Source organism: Cucurbitaria berberidis (assembly GCF_010015615.1).
Source record: "Cucurbitaria berberidis CBS 394.84 unplaced genomic scaffold K460scaffold_1, whole genome shotgun sequence".
Taxonomy (NCBI): domain Eukaryota; kingdom Fungi; phylum Ascomycota; class Dothideomycetes; order Pleosporales; family Cucurbitariaceae; genus Cucurbitaria; species Cucurbitaria berberidis.
The window spans coordinates 6,687,258-6,705,923 of record NW_024468935.1 but is presented as its reverse complement, the minus strand read 5'-3'; the positions used below and the strand labels follow the sequence as shown (position 1 = coordinate 6,705,923).

The 18,666-nt window shown below is 52.6% G+C and overlaps 8 protein-coding genes across 8 annotated transcripts; 6 read left to right on the top strand and 2 right to left on the bottom strand.

Moving 5' to 3' along the window:
* Nucleotides 1-28: 28 nt before the first annotated feature.
* On the top strand, nucleotides 29-3,114 carry K460DRAFT_45366 (Bromodomain-containing protein). Its single transcript, XM_040938438.1, has 2 exons — nucleotides 29-358; nucleotides 454-3,114. Exons 1-2 carry the CDS (start codon nucleotides 255-257, stop codon nucleotides 3,026-3,028), a joined length of 2,679 nt encoding a protein of 892 aa, XP_040794573.1. The 5' UTR covers nucleotides 29-254; the 3' UTR covers nucleotides 3,029-3,114.
* A 1,209-nt stretch (nucleotides 3,115-4,323) lies between these two features.
* Nucleotides 4,324-5,910, top strand: K460DRAFT_402006 (TIP49-domain-containing protein; the record flags this gene model as incomplete). Its single annotated transcript, XM_040936487.1, has 4 exons — nucleotides 4,324-4,476; nucleotides 4,532-4,751; nucleotides 4,838-5,385; nucleotides 5,443-5,910. 4 exons carry the CDS (start codon nucleotides 4,324-4,326, stop codon nucleotides 5,908-5,910), a joined length of 1,389 nt encoding a protein of 462 aa, XP_040794572.1.
* Nucleotides 5,911-6,250: 340 nt separating this feature from the next.
* Nucleotides 6,251-7,255, top strand: K460DRAFT_362782 (DUF1674-domain-containing protein). The gene has a single exon (XM_040932704.1). The coding sequence runs from the start codon at nucleotides 6,324-6,326 to the stop codon at nucleotides 6,861-6,863; it is 540 nt and encodes a 179-aa protein (XP_040794571.1). The 5' UTR covers nucleotides 6,251-6,323; the 3' UTR covers nucleotides 6,864-7,255.
* A 1,600-nt stretch (nucleotides 7,256-8,855) lies between these two features.
* K460DRAFT_273177 (alpha/beta-hydrolase) lies at nucleotides 8,856-10,474 on the top strand (the record flags this gene model as incomplete). The annotated part of the gene is made up of 2 exons (XM_040927854.1): nucleotides 8,856-9,080; nucleotides 9,134-10,474. 2 exons carry the CDS (start codon nucleotides 8,856-8,858, stop codon nucleotides 10,472-10,474), a joined length of 1,566 nt encoding a protein of 521 aa, XP_040794570.1.
* A 1,381-nt stretch (nucleotides 10,475-11,855) lies between these two features.
* Nucleotides 11,856-12,680, top strand: K460DRAFT_269899 (uncharacterized protein; the record flags this gene model as incomplete). Its single annotated transcript, XM_040927611.1, has 2 exons — nucleotides 11,856-12,122; nucleotides 12,177-12,680. 2 exons carry the CDS (start codon nucleotides 11,856-11,858, stop codon nucleotides 12,678-12,680), a joined length of 771 nt encoding a protein of 256 aa, XP_040794569.1.
* Nucleotides 12,681-12,945: 265 nt separating this feature from the next.
* K460DRAFT_45326 (uncharacterized protein) lies at nucleotides 12,946-13,835 on the top strand. The gene has a single exon (XM_040938435.1). It carries the CDS (start codon nucleotides 13,211-13,213, stop codon nucleotides 13,661-13,663), a length of 453 nt encoding a protein of 150 aa, XP_040794568.1. The 5' UTR covers nucleotides 12,946-13,210; the 3' UTR covers nucleotides 13,664-13,835.
* A 301-nt stretch (nucleotides 13,836-14,136) lies between these two features.
* On the bottom strand, nucleotides 14,137-15,182 carry K460DRAFT_424950 (uncharacterized protein; the record flags this gene model as incomplete). The annotated part of the gene is made up of 1 exon (XM_040938223.1): nucleotides 14,137-15,182. The coding sequence occupies one exon, from the start codon at nucleotides 15,180-15,182 to the stop codon at nucleotides 14,304-14,306; it is 879 nt and encodes a 292-aa protein (XP_040794567.1). The 3' UTR covers nucleotides 14,137-14,303.
* Nucleotides 15,183-16,093: 911 nt separating this feature from the next.
* Nucleotides 16,094-18,565, bottom strand: K460DRAFT_274943 (HbrB-like protein; the record flags this gene model as incomplete). The annotated part of the gene is made up of 1 exon (XM_040927997.1): nucleotides 16,094-18,565. One exon carries the CDS (start codon nucleotides 18,563-18,565, stop codon nucleotides 16,094-16,096), a length of 2,472 nt encoding a protein of 823 aa, XP_040794566.1.
* Between the last annotated feature and the right edge of the window lie 101 nt (nucleotides 18,566-18,666).

Genomic DNA, 18,666 nt, shown 5'->3' with positions numbered 1-18,666 from the left:
CGTCACGTGAGAGCCTGCCGTCGTTTCAGCCTCCGCAACATATATTCTGTCTGCTGCCCCTCTTGGTGTTTGGGACCATTTGCCTGTCCAAGCCACACTCCAAGCACTCTGCTTCAACCCCGCCTTGCTTGCTTGCTTGCTTTGCTGCGCGCCCAGGCTGGAAACCGCTCTAACAGCCCCAGATTGGCAACACCTCCAACCACTGCACCCGCTCCGTCAGCCGCGCGCAAACACGCCTCTTCTTTCATGGCCCTATGGCAGTAATGACATCATCGCTTGTCGACAAATCTCCCCTAGACCTCAAGGCGAGCGCCTTTGCGCCGGTAGACATCATGGCTGTTGACGCAGACACGAATGGGTGAGTCGCCCCTTCACTTCACCTCTCATCGCTCCTTCCACGCGCCACCTTCGCCTTCTCTCTCACCTGCCTTCTGTGTACTAACCGTTTGCTAGCGTCCACAATGTGCTCTTCGACGACCAGGACGCCAAGACGAACCACACCGACCACCTTGCGCAACCAAAGCCAACCGTGAACGGACATAACGGCCCAATGGACACGTCAGCGCCTGCGGTCGAGCCCGCCATCGAGCCCGCCGTCGAGCCCGCCGTCGAACCCACTACCCACGTCTCCGGCGGCATCGATGGCATCGCGCAGTTTCTGCCTGATAGCCAGCAAGACAACAACTCGCTATTCGGCGACTCAGACATGGGTAGCACACTAGCAAACGCACTCGAAGCTCCCACCTCTGACGTGCGCGACGAGCCCGCAACGGCAGAAGAATTATCAACAGCTACCCAGGCCACGAGCGAGAGCACGCAGCAAGTGCCAGAGACCCAGATTGAACCCAAAGAGGAACCAGCTGCAGACGCCATGGACACGACGGCCGATGCGACGGAAGACTCGAAACCGCCAGAGTCATCTGCGCCTCCAACAAAACCAATGCACGACCTCTCCATCCAGACCGATTCAGCTGCAGCGGCTGCGCAGCCCGATTCGACTCAATCGCCTGCCGTCGTGGATCGAGAGATGGAAGACGCACCATCGACTGGCAAGGTGCGCCCTCGAGAGGATGATGATGACGATGAACCAGACGCGAAGCGCACTAAGACAGAAGACGAATCAACAAATCAAATTGACTTTAAAGTACCAGACGTACCGTCCCAAACAGAGCTGCCTAATGGCAACGCGGAAGCGCCGTCGGAATCTGTCCAAGAGTCCTCTGGAGTTCACAAAGCTGTTGATTACGAGGCCTGGCCCTCTTCACCCATGACCGAAGCTCAGAACAAATTCTTGCTCGAGAGGATACGGAACACCAAGAAGATCAAGGTGTCTATAGCCTTCAAAGATCCCGTCAACCCTGTGGCTCTTGGCATTCCCACCTACCCCGAGATTGTCAGGAATCCCATGGATCTATCCACAATGGAACACAAGTTGAAGGAGAAGACCTACCAACACATCAGGGAGTTCATGGCAGATCTGGATCAAATGATCGAAAATAGCGAGTTGTTCAACAACAAGCAACATCCTGTCACGCAGGCGGGCTACAACCTGCGCGCATACTTTCTGAAGGGCATGGGCAAGATGCCGAGGGGAAGTGCCGAGGAACCGCCCAAGCTGGCAAAGGCCAAGAAGCCTACAGTAAATACGGCACCAAAGCCCCGACGCGAGTCAAGAGTGGCACCGCCTACTGTCAAGTCGCCTGCAGCCCCTACGCCTACAGCTACCTCTCCTCAGGCTGCTTGGCCGCTTCAGCAAGATGGCACACCGCTGATTCGTCGCGATTCGTCTACTGCCGATGGCCGGCCAAAGCGAGAGATCCATAGACCATCAAAGGATCTGCCCTACACGAATGCAAAGCCAAGAAGGAAGAAGTATCAGCAGGAACTCAAGTTCTGCGAAAGCGTACTCACCGAGCTCTTGAAGCCAAAGTACAGCACGCTTACCTTCCCCTTCATAACTCCCGTAGATCCCGTCGCTCTGAACATTCCCTCGTACCTCAAGATCATCAAGAAGCCCATGGACTTCGGGACGATTGAGAGGAACCTAAAGAATGGTGTGTACCAGAGCGCGAAAGACTTTCATAATGATGCCCAACTCGTCTTCCTCAATTGCTACAAGTTCAATCCCGAAGGCGATGCCGTCAACAAGATGGGTCATCAACTCGAGGACCTGTTTGAGAGTCTGTGGAAGGAGAAAGCAGACTGGCTTGCCCAGCATGCTCCCGCTCCCGAACACTCTCCTAGCGAACTCTACTCTGATGAGGATGACGAGGACGACGAAGAGGAAGAGGAAGTCGATCCTGCTCAGGCTCAGTTCCTTGCCATTCAGCAACAGATTGCTCAGTTGAACGCCACAGCGCAGCAGCTTCTCCAGCAGCAAACGAGTGGAAAGCGTGCCTCGCCCAAAGCTCCGAGCAAGAAGAAGAAGGCGGTAGCCGCACCAGCAAAGAGAAAGAGTCTTCCTCTTGCCGTGCCACCGCCTGCTAAGCCCGCAAAGCCGGCGAAGCGTGTCAAGGCGCCAGCACCTCTCAGTTTTGCTCAGAAGCAAGAGATCTCCGAGGGCATCAGCACCTTGGGCGATGCAGACATGCGTCGTGCGGTCCAGATTATTAGGAATGGCTGTCCACATCTCGCCAACGTGCATGATGACGAGATGGAGCTCGACATGGACGAGATCAATGACGAGACACTCAGAGAGCTTTTCAAGTTCATCAAGTCTCTCCGTGGCCCGAAGGGAGGAAGCATCATTGCCGATGATGATTTCGAACCGCCAACAAGGCAGGTCTCGAAGCAGACGGCGAGCAGACCGAAGAAGAACAAGCCTATGGGCAAGACCGAGCAGGAAGACAACATGCGGAAGATCCAGGAGAAGTTGCAGTCGTTCCAGGGTGGCGCTTCCGGGTCCAGCCAGTCCCCACCTGGTGAGTTGTCAGTGCATGCACTCCATGATCTCATACTAACCTCTTCAGCGCATGACGCATCCAGTGATGATGACGAGTCAAGCGGCTCCGAGAGCGAGGAGGAATAATCCCCTCGAGCAACACCTTCCTGAATTCTGGCGTGATTTGTTGACTTTCCGCCTCTTTCGACAACCCTGAGCTGTCTTTTTCTTACATTGCGCGTCATCGACCAGTCGTCGGTAACCACCGACTGCGGCTAATGCCAACAAACCCTGGTGCAGATTGATAGAGAGTGTTTCATGATTGCGCACCCTTCACTCACCTTTGCAGTCCAAGCAAACAAACACATCGCTTGTACAGTATTCTTCTGCGACCTGCCCAACCCCACCTTAGAGTACCTGCGGTACCAATGCCGGCAACGGATTACGAGTCTGACGAGGTTTGTCTTTTGGATCCTTTTGATTGAGGTGACGGTTTGTCCACCGTATTGGCGTGGAGAGTTATGGAAACGGAGGACATGAGGCGGTAGTTTGCTGTATGAATATGCTGCTCGAGTCGACGGCCTGAATGAAAACCCAATCAATATTTCCAATAGCGCTTGTAGTCTCCGTGCGTGATGGTCGATGGTGATATGGTGCTGGTGCGCTCAAAGTACGCTTCGCCCGCCTTGGATATAGCAGGTGTTGAGTCCAAGAAAAGACTTGAACGGTCGACAGTCATGGGTAATTTGAGTTGTAGCCAGGATGCAACAAGCTCCACATCGAGACCGAGTTTTGGCGTGCCGTATAAGCAGTCCTAGGCTCAGGGTGAAGGGGCAGCTGTCAGTCGGTCCGGTAAGGAGGTTCGAAAGAGTGGCGGAAGTATGCTTCGAACCCCAGGGTCGCCATGCTGAATTCCTGTATGGTAGTTAGCATTGTGCCTTGCAAAGAAGGACGTAAGATACCGTACTGCTCTGCCAACTGCCTCACAGCGGGAACAGCGTTGACTCGAGTAAGGGCACTGTGCGACGGCTGCGGGCAGCTGGAGTGACGGGTGCGACGCCCTAGACCGGCATGTTGAACAAAAAATCGCAGGATATTATTCAGGGCAGCAGTGGGAAGGCGAAGAGACGAGGAGCAAAGGGGAAAAGATCCCTTTTAGTGAGACCCGTACTGGTCATGTCGATAGGAGTGGAGAGGGTGCGGGTGGGGAACACTGGCGGGTGACCCTTGAGTGTGGTGAGCCCGCCAGCGGCGCGCTAGCTTTCGCGAACCCAGAAACGCCAAAACTTCGAAGCTCTGCTCTGGCGCAGCATCAAACACAAACACGCGCATAGCCTATACCTACCATCATCACCGCCTCCTCCAACACGCCCATCGCGATTCACAGTCGCCTGTTCGATTGCAAGCCGAAAGATTGAGCCTTTGCGACGACGGTATACAACATGGCGACGGTGCCCGTCAGCGAAGTCAAGAGCGACCACAGAAATGTTACCCGCACTGCGGCGCATTCGCACATCAAGGGCCTAGGTCTCTCCAGCGATGGACGCGCAACCCCTTCAGCAGGCGGCTTTGTCGGCCAAGCCTCTGCTCGAGAGGTACACTGGACCCGCTCCAGCTACGATACATACATGATGCTAACAACAAGTGCAGGCATGTGGTCTGGTCGTCGATCTCGTAAAGGCCAAGAAGATGTCGGGGCGAGCTGTGCTGCTTGCTGGCGGACCTGGGACGGGTAAAACTGCCCTGGCGCTGGCGGTCAGCCAGGAGTTGGGCACCAAGGTGCCGTTTTGTCCGATTGTGGGCAGTGAAATATATTCTGCTGAGGTGAAGAAGACGGAGGCGCTTATGGAGAACTTCAGGAGAGCTATAGGTACGTTTCCATCTATTGTTTGTGTGCCAACTATGCAGATCTACCAACTGGGGTGTTGAAATTGGAAGCGCTAACACTTGTACCAGGCCTTCGCGTCAAGGAAACCAAAGAGGTCTACGAAGGCGAGGTAATAGAACTCACACCCGAAGAAGCCGAGAACCCGCTTGGAGGCTACGGCCGCACCATCTCCCACCTCCTCATCTCGCTCAAATCTGCCAAAGGAACCAAGAAGCTGCGCCTCGATCCGTCAATATACGAGGCGATACAGAAGGAGCGCGTCCGTCTGGGCGACGTCATCTACATCGAGGCGAACACAGGCGCCGTCAAGCGCGTCGGACGATCAGATGCGTACGCGACCGAGTTTGATCTCGAGGCGGAAGAGTACGTGCCCATACCGAAGGGCGACGTGCACAAGAAGAAGGAGATTGTGCAGGATGTCACGCTGCACGATTTGGATGTGGCCAATGCCAGGCCGCAGGGTGGGCAGGATATCATGAGCATGATGGGCCAGTTGATGAAGCCGAAGAAGACGGAGATTACAGAGAAGCTGCGGTTAGAGATCAACAAGGTGGTCAACCGGTACATTGACCAGGGCGTCGCAGACCTGGTTCCTGGTGTGCTGTTCATCGACGAGGTAAGACTACTTACTGTATGAGATATTGCAAGATTGTACTGACATGGCATGTTTTAGGTCCACATGCTCGACCTGGAAGCCTTTACCTTCCTCAACCGCGCCCTCGAATCTCCGCTCTCCCCTCTCGTCATCCTCGCCTCGAACCGTGGCAACACGCATATCCGCGGTGGTTCCAACCTGCCCCCCTCCGCGCATGGCATTCCTTCCGACCTCCTCGCGCGCCTCCTCATCATCCCCACACACCCTTACGGCGGTGCAGAGATCAAGTCCATAATCAGCACAAGAGTCACTACCGAGAAACTCAACATCTCTGGCCCAGCAAAGGATAAGGTTAGTACGCTCGGAGAGAAGATCAGCCTGCGCTATGCACTACAATTGCTAGCTCCAGCGAGCGTGCTTGCAGAGGTGAATGGACGCGAGAACAAGGAGATCCAAGTCGACGATGTAGATGAGTGTCAGAGTCTGTTCTTGGATGCGGGCCGGAGTGCGCAGAACTTCGGAGAGTCGAATGGGTATATTGCATAGGCAAGGTCCCATGTGCTGAGTGCCATGTGGGCTGGCTGCCTTGTACGATAGATAGCCTGGCGTTTGTTTGGATGGATGGAAGGCTCGGGTCGGTTGTGGGCGTTTTCTCTCAGCAAGGACAAGGCCGTTTTACGAAAAGTTCGAGCAAGCAATTCTGTACTAGGTAGTTAATTGAACAATGACGAAAAGTATTCAGAGAAGGTGATTTCACGATCTCGGGAGCAAGTGGTGATGCGCGTGTCTGGTAATGCTTCTCCGTCGCCACTCATGGGCTCCGATTGGCTCCGCAAGCTACGGCTTGGATCGACATGGATGAATGTTCGCCTCAACTCTTCATTCACCTAAACATTGGCTTCCAGCACACTCTTAACATATCACCACATAACACACCCTCCCAATATCAAATACCCACCATGGCCACAATCCGCCGTACCCTCACCCACCTACCCCGCCACCTTTCCCGCCGCCCATTCAGCACCTCTCGATCCCACCTCACACAATCACCATTTGGCAGCGGCCCCGCCCCACCGCGCCTCCCGAAGGAAGAGCAAGAAATCTTCGAGAAGCTACAACGGCAGAGCACAGGCGCGTTCAGCACGCCACGAGAAGACGCGGCACCAACAACGACAGAGTTCAAGTCGAGCACACGCATGCAAATCAACCAGAGCCCCGACTCCGCGCCTGGACAATCATCTACACAGCAGTTGCCGCAGTCGGGCAGGATGCAGATCAACCAATCGCCCGACTCGTCCCCGGAGACGATACGCTTCGAGAACGGCAAGCAGATTCGCAAGGGCGAGGACTTGCATCCGAATATCAGGCGGGGTGCGCCGCCGGAGTTCGAAGGCGATGTTAATCCCAAGACCGGCGAGGTGGGTGGGCCCAAGAATGAGCCGTTGCGGTGGGGTGGGCAGGGGGATTGGAGTTATAATGGGAGGGTTACGGATTTCTGAGGGGGAGGGGTAGAAGATGGTGGCATTTATTAATAAGACGTTGGGAGGGAGTCAAGATGGAAGATGTATATACTGGATAGAATATTAGAAGAGGGAGATGAGTGGATGTATGCGGCATGGCTTGTTCTTCTCTGTCTGTATAAGATTTGTACAATGTTCGCTGTAGGTTGGAATCTGTATGAATCTGCCCATATCAGTTCACATGTGTGTAGCGTCTGCCTACATCTATCGAATGCTTGATATACCTACGTTGATTCTGTGTAGTTAGATTTGGTAGGACGGTATGTATGGAATGGCTGTTCTGGATCCTGAACTAAAAACTCGCAAGACTTAACGAGTCTGTTCTAGACGCTTAACTTACACACGAGAATAGCCAAGTGTTTATCGAAGGGATTATATTTGGACGGCTTCTCGCGCTTCGTTCCATCGCTTGAACGTGCACAATTACTCACGACTTGCTAGAACTAGACATGGTCCGTTGCCCAGTGCAGAAAGGCCCGATGCTTACGGAGCCATGTCAATTCGAGCGAAGAGCCGGAGACGCCTAACACTCTAGACTGTACTTCACGAGAGCCTCGAATCCTCCATGCAGCGACGATTCAAGCCATGACAGCAGTGGTGGAACTTCATGGACAGTAGCTTGTGGCTTGCAGTATACCCCAGGCTCTCTGTGCTAGTGCTTCTCCGCGATCGCGGCTTCAATCTTTTTCACGCTTGGGTTCCACCCGCTACTCGTATCTTGGGCCACTACCCCGCAGCCTGGAAATTGGCTCGTGTTACACATTGTCTGGTTGCTGTTGATGAGTTTTGGCTGTATTCGCAGCGACGTGTTCTAAGAAGTCACTTATGTAAAGGGAGCAAGGTTTGATCTAGACAACCGCACTAAAATGACGCATGTGGACAACCATTTTCTAGAACAATCACGACATGCTCTCAGCGCGGCGCACGAACAGTTGCAAGCGGTCGGAGGCGTGCTGGAGGCTGATGGATGAAGATTGGGGGCTAGACGTCGAGTTTTCCGGAGCCAATCAGTATGCGGTCACCAAGCACGTTCCGATGCGGCTTTGACACGCAATATGGGCGTCGCAGCAAGCTCGGTTTCTCCGGAGGATGCTGTTATCTTGCAAAACTCATTGCGCAGTATACAACGCGCAGGCTGTTCGTTTCATTTTGGCGTACGGGGTTTCAGGCACGTTTCCACGCTGATCTTTGCCGTGCAAGAAAATAATCCTGGGGAGCGATCAGGTCCAACAACGGGAGTTCAGACGCAGGGTCTCTAGTTTGGTCCAAGATCAGCGAAACCCAAACGATTGATCATTTTTTCCCATCATGTCGTCAATCAGTGTCAAAATACAAATCACCCTCCTCGTTTCCACCGCTTCTGCTCGGAAAACTATCACTGTTGTGCCCTAGGACCAGAGCTATTCTGGGGCCAATAGAGGCGCAGCAATTCGCGTAGACGCCCGGCACCCGAAAACTCCTGGCTCAGGCCCAGACCACCAGGAACCCCTAGCCCCTAATGCACCATCCTGGCTCGGCCACCTCTGTAGCTGACTCTCTGCATCTCAGTATTTCCGGGGGCGGTTCCATATAATCTCGCGTGCCCCTTTCCCAACGGCTTTGTCGTAGTATTGTCGCCCATAGCCCTGAGACTGAGAAGAAAAGCCCTGGCCGTCTAATAGCCTTTGTACGCACAGTTTCATATTTTCGAGTCATTGTGTATACCGCGGTTTGCTAACGAGAAAAGGTTTCTTCTGAGTTGACATATCATCGCCATGAGGTTATGACACTTTAGTCGAGGGTCGATTGATATTCCCAGCAAGGGCTGCTGTTTCAGCCTGGACGGTTCGTGTTGTTATATCGAGTTATAGCATTACGCCTATCGCCATCCAAGGATCACTATCGACGACTTCAATAAGGACCGAACACGCACTCGTCAACATCTATTCAACTTAAACAGCATTTATGCCTTCTATCACGAGGGCGCCAACAATGCTGCACCTACTGCTGTGCGCAGCATTCTTCCTCCAGTATGCGGTAGCACTCCCCGAAACCATCGACCTTGGCTATGCCCGGTACCGGGGGAAAAACATTGGAAGTAGTGTCTTGCGCTGGGCAGGCATGCGTTATGCGCGCAGTCCATCCCGAGTAGACGGACTGCGCTTCGCTGCACCGCAGGACCCTATTGATGAGCGCAATGTCGTTGACGCAACAAAGGTACGCCTGTAACCCCCTCGCCTGAACAACAGTGGTTGACTAACACGCATTAGTTTGGACCTCTCTGCATTGGCGCTGGAACCAGTCTAAAAGCCGAGTTCGGAGAGGATCATTCAGAAGATTGTCTGTTCATCAACGTATTTGCGCCAGCAAAAGCCACGAACACAAGCAACCACCCAGTCTATGTTTTCATACAAGGTGGCGGCTTCAGTTTCAACGGCAATGCGAACTACAATGGCGCGGATCTGATTGATGCCAGCAACGACAGCCTTGTAATCGTCAACTTCAATTACCGAGTCGGACCTTACGGGTTCCTTGCTGGCCGGGAACTTGCTGCGAACAAGAGCATGAGCCTGAACAATGGGCTCAAGGATCAAAGACTGGCTCTCAAGTGGGTGCAAAAACATATCCAAAAGTTCGGCGGCGACCCAGGCCACGTTACTCTCGGTGGGGCCAGTGCTGGTGGAGGTTCAGTTGTTCTCCAATTGACAGCGTTCGGCGGCCGGGACGACAAGCTGTTCCACGCAGCAGCAGCAGAATCCCCCGCGTTTCCGCCTCTCCGTGACGTCGAGAACAGCCAATGGCAGTACGATGCTTTATTGAGGGAGACAGGCTGCGCAGACCTCCCATGCATGGCAGCTCTGGACGCTGTCGCCTTTCAAACAGCGGTCCGAACATTGAAGAGACCATTTCCAGGTGCCAAGAACCCTCCCATCTACTTTTGGAACCCAACCTTGGATTACGACTTCGTCCGCGACTATACCTTCAATGAACTCAAAGCCGGCCACTTTGTCAAAGTGCCCACCATCTTCGGCGACTCGACTAATGAAGGTACCATTTTCACGCCTAGCAACATCATGTCACTTTCTCGCGCTCAGGAGTTCATCAAGGATCAGTTTCCAAGTGTCGACTGGCGCCAGATCCGCCGGGCTTGGAAAACACCCGCGGATATAGTTCAGGACCCTCGCTGGAGGACGCTGGCATCGGACGTCTACGGACACATTCGTTACAATTGCCCCTCCCTCAACATATCCTCCACCTACGCCCTGAACAACACAAACCCAACATGGCAATACCGGTGGAACGTTGGCGGCGCATCGCACGTCGGCGAACTGATGCCCATCTGGAACAACGCAAGCTCCGCCGCTGGCATGTTTATACAAGCTTACTGGGCGAGCTTCATCAAGAGCTACGATCCGAACAAACATGCATCAGAGTACCTCTTAGCCAAAGGTCAGAAGCTAGAGCGCCCTGACTGGCACGAGTTCGGCACCAGCGATGGAAAGCGGCTGGCGTTCAATGACGAAAACAAAGTCAACATGGAGGAGATTCCAGAGGAAGAATGGAACCGATGTGATGTCGTCGACGACATGGGACTGCAATTAAAACAGTAAGTTGTCCTTGCCATCGCATTCTTCTCGGCGAGGAGATATGCCAAGCTAGGAATGCGGATGCTAACGAGTCGCAGGCCGACGGTCAATGCCAAGTCGTCTGGTATCCAGGGTCGACCCCTTACATCCTCGTACTTAACCATCGCGGTTGCCCTCTTGGGCCTTTTCCAGTGGGTATACACCTGAACGGCGATGCTATCGTCAGTAAACACCAACCAAATCAACCACGCTTGTGGAGGGAATACCTCGCGCAGTATGGAACACACCCCATTTGGGTCGAGCCTTGTGGTAAACGGATACATTCCTGCCACGTCGCGACAACGACGACGCCGAGATGGCAGCAATCGCCCGATTAGTCAAACTCGGGGCCTCTCGACTGCTAGCGCAGCTCGACTTCGGGCCATGAAGAGTACGGTAGAGGAGTCTCGCATGAACGCTGAAGAGGAAGGCTATACACGCCAAGGGTATGGGAGTCAAACGAGAGATGGGACAAGAAGATGGAGATGACGAAGAGGAGAAGAAGAAGGAAAAGAGAAGGAAAAGCATGAATCGCAGTAGATTACAAAGAAGGTGGTGAACCAATGTCGAGATGCTACCGGCAAGCTGCTGTAATGGTATTAAGAATCATGGCATCGAAAAATTATGTTTAAAAAATACTAAAGCATAACCTCGTACATCATCTGAGTGTGCACCAGTGAGTGTTGTTGGCAGCTCCTGCCTCGGATCTTTCACTAAGCAATCCATCATTGTGTAAACTACTTGCCTTTCACTGACATCACGCCAGAGTTACTTCGCGATGATTGTGAACAAGCTATGTCGCTGAAGTTAGCCTACCATCTCACACAATGCGCACCCGATTGACTGCTTCGTTTCACAATGAGGTCGCACGCGCTCCATATAGTCTGTTCCCGACTAACTCGGTATCTGCCCCAGCTTCACGCACATCCAACTTGCGAGTACTCAAAGTCAGAGTCCTCACTGTCGAGAAGTACTTCGTTTGGATCTGGTCGAGTTCGTTCGGTACAGCCGCGCTTTCACCATGTTGCAGGCAACAGAGCCAGTAGATGCAGCCCCGATGAACTTCTCACGACCTTTGTCGCGGATTATGGGTGACGCTCAGCAGTCTTCTCAGGGATCTCAGCTGCCCGAGCGGCCACCGCAACTCTCACTGCAGATCCCTGACGAGGACCAGGTGGTTGTGGATTCTCTCGACGGCAACACACTGTCGTCCTCTGCTACAACGCTGCAAGAGCCAGCTGATCAGCTTGACTTTCAGCACCTGTCGCTCGCTAATGGTACTGCTGGATTAGACATGTTGGCAAATAACAAACAGCAGGGTCATGAAGTCCTCGGCAGCTCCTCGTCCAGCGACCGTACCTCTTCCATGCAGACCCCGTCTCCTCGGAAGCTTGTAAAGAAGGCGCGCTACTACAGCCATGCGCTCTCCGACGAGGACAAGCAGGCTCTTATCGTGGGCGAGAAAAACCACAACCTCAAGGAGTGGACGCCGAAGGATTTGGTCAACCACCACGAGTCTCGCTCAGCGCTCCTTCCGCATGGCATGGAAAAGCCAGACAAGACCCACGCACCTGCAGACATCGACCAAGACACGCAGCAGAGCCAGCGGTCTCTTTCCAAACTGGCAGACAAGGTACGTCGTTTGACGAAACTACCTCACATCAAGGTGACAGCTGACGATGGAAAGGAGAACGAGCCTACTTACACCGAGACGCAGCAGAGCTCTCAGTCGCTGCACGATCTTCGTTCCTCAAGCATGCCCCCACCACAACTTCCGCCCATCTCACTGACCCCTCTGCTCTTTCCCGACCATCCTCCGCTAGAGCTGCGAGCAGTCCACACCCGAGCTTCGAGTAGCGGCGACTACTTCTCACGCACGCCCGGTGCGCCCTCATCGCATCCGTCTTCTGGCCGTAACTCCGGTACATCGAGCCGCGTGCGCAGCCCGTTGTCCAAGGAGTTTCAGCCGTTCCAGCATAATCCCCAGACGACGTTTGATGCTTTCCTCGCACCCCATAAGCTGGGCAAGGGCGAGGCGTATCGCGACTCTGATAATGCGAAGAAGCCGAAGACGCCGAAGAATTCGCCGGTAGGTAGTCCTAAGACGTCTCTTCGTCGGCTGAGCAAGATGCCGTCTATGCCGTCTTTGCGAAAGTGGAGCCCGCAGCCTGATACTTCTGCGGAGGAGTAGTTGTCCGGTTCCTATTTCCCACGGCGGAAGGGTACGGTATGCATCCCTCCTGACGATGATCTTTTCTTTTTTGTAATCAGATTGTGAAAGTATGACATGGTTTGTAGTTCCTCAAGGTAGGCACCTCCACAGACTGGCGATAGCTTAATAGGCAGTCCTGGCGCGTTGGCGCTTCTTGTATCTTTTTCTTCCTCAAGGTAGGACGGTATTTGGCTCCTGGACGTAGTCTGGTTCGAGCACGATAAGACCTCTAATAGAAAAGTTCCATATATGATTATGTTCTGTTAGATGTGAGACATGGATTCGTTGAATAGTATTCCTAAAATGACTGACTGTAATCAAGGTTCAAGACAGATGCATGATGTGTGTCGTCTGAGCGTTACCAGAACTAGCAAGACCTTCCGCGACTTGACGTCCTCGACCTTCCCTTCCAACACAATCTTATAAAACTGAAAACTGCGACTGCAATTCCTAACTCGTGTCTTTTGACTAACAGCAGCAACCGAGACCGACAGCATGGCAGTCATTGCATGCTCCCCATGCTCTGCGGCTGCACGGGGAACTGTTGTATCTCAAGATCTCGATTTCTGACAAGGCACTCTCTTCTTACAAGTCGCACATGGCCTCAACTCACCGCTCTTGTCCATAACCACATCACAACTCGCTCTGCAAACATGCTGGACGGTAACAGCGACAGCAACGCCAAACGCCGCATAGACTACTCGGAACAACCCAAGCACCATCTACAGTCTGCCTTACGAAACCCACACCTACATACCCCATCAGCTCTTCCCCACTACACGGGAGGCACCGACACGACGACCATACTCACAGCAAAACCTGGAACGGAGGATTCGTATAAAGCGTCTATACCTACGCCGACCCGCGCTGAACCACAACCACAACCTAAGCAGTATGCAGTTCCGCACTGCACAGCGCACAGCACGGTGCAGGCGATGATAAAATACTCCACTCTGATCTAAGCCTCATCGCAGTCTGACCCTAAGCTAATCCGATCTCACTGGCTAGGCCGCACGATGGCAAGACGCAATCCTGCAATAGGAAACATACATTCGAGACTTTTCTCACGGAGGAGCAGTTCGCCCACATCGACCACGATGAGCGTGGAGTACAGGGGAGCGGCGCGTGTTTCGGTGATAGGGTGAGGAGTGCGGTAGGAAGGGTGTTTGCGCGGTTGATGAGGTAGGAGGGGTGTTGAAGAGAAGGGAAAGGAGTAAGTTTGTCTGCCTAATGCGAAATTTATATTAGATGCTGTGGTATTGAGATTGATTGCGTCGGTCTACTTTGCATTTCTGCTATACTAAAGTCATTGCCAACAGCCTCTCTTTCCAGTAAATAACAGGATGCGAAAGCGCGTGCGTATGAGCGAATTACGGATGTCTTCGGACTGTTTGTATAGAAAGGAGAAGTAGAATATAGAATTAACACATCAAGCTACTTCTCTATCTATACCTACCTTAAGTAAAGTTTCATTGGTTTCTTAATATCTAGTTTTACAAATACTTAGAAAAAGTAACAAATAAGCTTGTAATTACTACATATAAGGTTTAAAGCTGTAAACTCTGGAGGTAAAGCCTAAGAAACGATGAAACTGGTGTACGTCTACGCACTGTTTACACATTCAAGTCCCGCACCTGACTCCTCATGACGAAGTCGCACTCTCATCTCCTTCGCTCTAATTTTCATATCTTCTACTTCCATCGTATCTTGCAGTCTTCCTAATGTCCCTGGATTCAGCCCGTGGAAGAGAAGTGCGAGTGGAGAAGATTTCCAAATAGTAACGCTGTCCTTCGCTGACTGAGCGGCGACGAGTCCAAAGAAAATGATTGTCAATACCAATAGAGAGCCTGAGAAAGCGAGCCATGGCCATTGCACAGAGATGTAGATATGCGAAGCATACGTTATCCCAATCACAGGTCCCACACCGGTTACGTTGTATTCCAAGTAACGCTCAAAAGTTTTTTCCGTCTCATTGAGGGACCTGATGTATGATGTGATAGCTTTGGCTAGTTTGGATATAATCTCCGATGTGTTTCCTGTTCGGAATAAGGGAAGGGTATCGGATGTTGCGTGAAGAAATCCGAAGCCACCATCTACTTCCAGGTAATTGGAAGGGTCATTTGAGACATCTGGCATCCAATAAAACTCGCCCCTATCCCCCACAGTTACTGCATAACTGTCACTAAAGGTAAATTTTCCCGCTAACCAATTACCCAAACTGGTTTCGGCTGGTATCGAGATAGTGTAATTTGATGTGTCATTTGCTCCGGGTAACCTTGGGGCGGTCGAGTCCACAGCGGCCATCAATTCACCCTCGGTGAATACCCATTGCTCCTTTAGAGGTTGCCACGATCTCAGAACACGTTCCGATAGTCGACCATTTGTGACCGAAGCCTCGTAGCTGTTGATGCACCAGTCCAAAGTGCATTGAGCGGCCTCAATGGTCATGTTTGTGTGGAATTCAGTCTCTCCCTTCAGCATCGTGAAGCTGAAAAGGGGCGTTGTATGATTCAGTGGTCTCACAGGATCCAAGAAAGCGCTGGAAACGACTGTTTGGCGGTAATAGGGGAATGTACTTGTACTCTCATTGATCGTTTGATTGAGCTGTAAACCATTGGGCAGTGTAAATCGACATAGTCTCAGGAGTGTCGGATGACGGGTTATATCTAGCCCACTGAAAAAAGAACAATTTATTTCCACGAGTTATCCCCAATCTCTTTGCATGTGTATTTCTAAATATATCGCGAATAGGTATCACAAAAAAAGCAAGCTACTCAGAAGCTAATAAACCCCTCTACCAGTGATCACACAAAAAAGCGTATCAGAAGGCTAGTCTATATTCATGTTTAAGAGGATTTCCAAAGCGCCCACGCCCCAGTTGAGCTATCGCTGGTTCTGTGAACGTACTTTGATCCGTGGAAATATTCAAGTCCAATAAATTCAATAACTAGAGGATATATAATGGGATCTGTAACGCAGTGGCAGAGTAACGTGAAAGATTGAAGCCCGATTAGTGCCCGACTAGAGGATATGCAAGGTAAGAAGGGGATTTTGTACAAGGCTGAAACTCACACCAAGCTCGATTCTATTCAGCCCCTCACAGACAAGCGAGACTTTGATCTTGAATTGTACTATACCTACAATCATAATTGTTTCTTACGTCCCTACGCCCACTCTACGGTATCATCATCATCCATCATCCAAAGCCCCCCCTCAAACCAAACAAAAGAAAAACGCCCGAGTCATAAAGGCCCCCCTCGCTTCATTTTTGAAAAAAAAACTCCTATACGTACGTGTACATAAATATCCAGCCCTGCACAGAAATAACATCAAAGACAAAGCGCGCTTCGTTTCAACAAAAAGAGCACATAATAACAGGACAGAACTACACCTTACGCCAGACCTGGTACAGTGATGCCCCCAGCAGCAAGATTCAACCCGCCTCCTCTCTTCGGCCCAACAAAGCCCTGTCGCTGCCGGCCTGTGCGCCCCCTACCAAGCCAATTGTATTTCAATTCTTTATTGAGCCTGCCGATTTTTTCCTGCGCCTCGTCGCCCGATTGCAGACTGACGAGTACACTAACACACTGCAGCATGCGTCCAACGGTTTCGGTGACTTTGGCCGAGTCCATGGGCTGTTGGCGGAGGGAGGCGGGGATATGCGTGTTGGGGTGGAGGTGGTGTATCGTGGATGGGGGGTTTGCGGGCGCGTACTGTGAGGGGTTCGAGGAAAAGGAGCCGGCCGACGTGTTTGATGTTGCTCGTGAGCGCGTCGAGGCGAAGGTCGAGGATGTCATGCTCGTTGTGCTTTCGAGGTAGCCGCCACTGCTGTGACTTGCAGAGTTTAGGCTTCCTAGTTGTAGATCGTGTGCGCTTCCTGCTGTGCCGGGTCGGATTTCATTGGGGATTGGAGACGGCGACTCGAGGCCTGCGTTCAGATTCTCCAGGCTCAGTCGTGAGAAAATCGCCATCAGCGCCTCGTACCGTGGCAGTATGACGATGTCGCGGAACATGAGGAGGGTGATGCGACGGACTTCGAGTTCTCCAAGGATCGGTATGTTCTTATTCTCCGGGCTCTTGGTGTTCATCTCGTCGGGCAGCATGACGCCCCAGAATTCTGCTGCTTGCGCAGACGTCATAATGCCTGAGCCCCTGAACTCTAGATCCAGGGGTAAAAATACTGCCTGCAGGAAAGGAAGGATGGTGGTGAATACAACCAGCCACATCTCGACCAAATGTGGGATGAGACGGTCGTCAGGTACATGCCGTAACGTCTGATCGAGCGAGCCGAAACCAGTTTGGAGGAGCTCGTTCAGATCTTCGATGATAATGATCGGAGATCGCTTATGTACACATCGTTTGATATGTACAGTAACCAGGGCATTGAAATCCTCAACAGGTGGTCGTGGGTCCTCACCTTCGAAGATCAACAAGACTCGCGCTTTCAGCAACGGCCATGCATCGTCTGGTGACAGACCGTTGATGCCAAATGAGCTTCCAAGGTACAACATGTCGGTTGTGTGTGATATTGTCTGTGCAGGTGTCGCGAGGTTCGGCGTTGAGCTTATGTTACTTGATAATGACGGCCGCTCTGACCGTTCGGTGCTAAAAGACTGATTTCTTTCCCGATAGGGCGGATCGAGTTGTGCGTCGAGATATGCGGCAGCCTTCTCTTCCTTCTTTGCCCGTCTCAGATGACGACCACCATGTCTGAGATCCAAGCCAGTCACTGAACCTGTGAATGTGTTTGAATGGCCTGGCGAGGACGGCGCGGCGAAAGAATATAGCGGTTGCGGCGCACTCGGGTCGGTTGGTCTCGAGTTGCTGTTCACTGAAGACAAGGGAAGCGAAAATTCATCTTTCTCCTTCAACTTGTTCTTCTGCCGCAACAAAAAGTGATGCTTATGCTCTTTTTCTTTCTTCTCCGGAGGCAAAAATGAATCACCGCGGGGAGGTACCAAAGTCGAAGTCGAAGCATTCGCCGAAGAGTACAGCGAAGCGCTACTACTGCTAACGCCCGAATCCACCAAACTCGTAGTCGACGGATTCATCATCAGACGATTCAAAGCCTGCGAGCTGTGAATACCTATTCCAATCTTGCCTGGAGATGGTAATGGTTGGTGTTTGCCGTCCATTTTGTTATCCACCTTGATATTCTTCGGTTTCGATGAGAATAATTTCATCTTGCTCTTCCCCTCCTTTGGCTTTTGCAGCTGCAGCGGGTCTTGTGTTAACGCGGGCTTAGGAGATGCGTGTGGGACGGGCTGCAGGCCTTCTATGCCCGGCGAATGCAGCGGACTCCTTGGAAACGCGACATTCGCAGCCGTTGTCGCCGCCAGTCTGCCGCCCATGACGCCGTTCTGATACGTCATGCCATTTGTCCTGAACGTGACCGTCTGCTGTCCGGGTATTGGGGGTGGGCTCATGGGTTGACCTCGTGCCGTGGGCGCACCGTCGGTGGGAGCTGGTATCGTCGTGGAGCGCTTCCTCATCTGCTCTGAGTTTTGCGCATAAGCTGCCTGTGCTGCAATCTGTGAGGCAGTAAGCTGGGTTGGCGCGGGCATACTACTGTCTCCTCGTGCGCTCGACAGGCTTGGCTCAAAGTAACCCTGCGATCGTTGTCTCGGTCGGTGGCCTAGCTGCGCGCCAATGCTACTCTGGCTCTGGGTTGCATCGCGCACGATGGCTGGGCGCGAGTAGTTCTGTGGCGGCGCAGACGCTCCAGCCGCTGTTGGTGACTTCGCAGGCAAGGGAGACGGCCGTTGTTGCAGCGTGACTTGGCTCCCGTCCGAGTCCGAATCATGGAGCGAGGCCGTAGGGCGGCGAATGGTTGGTGTGAGTGGAGGGGGTGAATATGAAGACATTGTGCGTCGTGATACCGTGGGGAGATGCTATGCGACAGGGTGGTGGCTGTGAATGATGCAGCGTCCGGGTACAAAGTATGCGAGCGAGATGAGGGTATGCG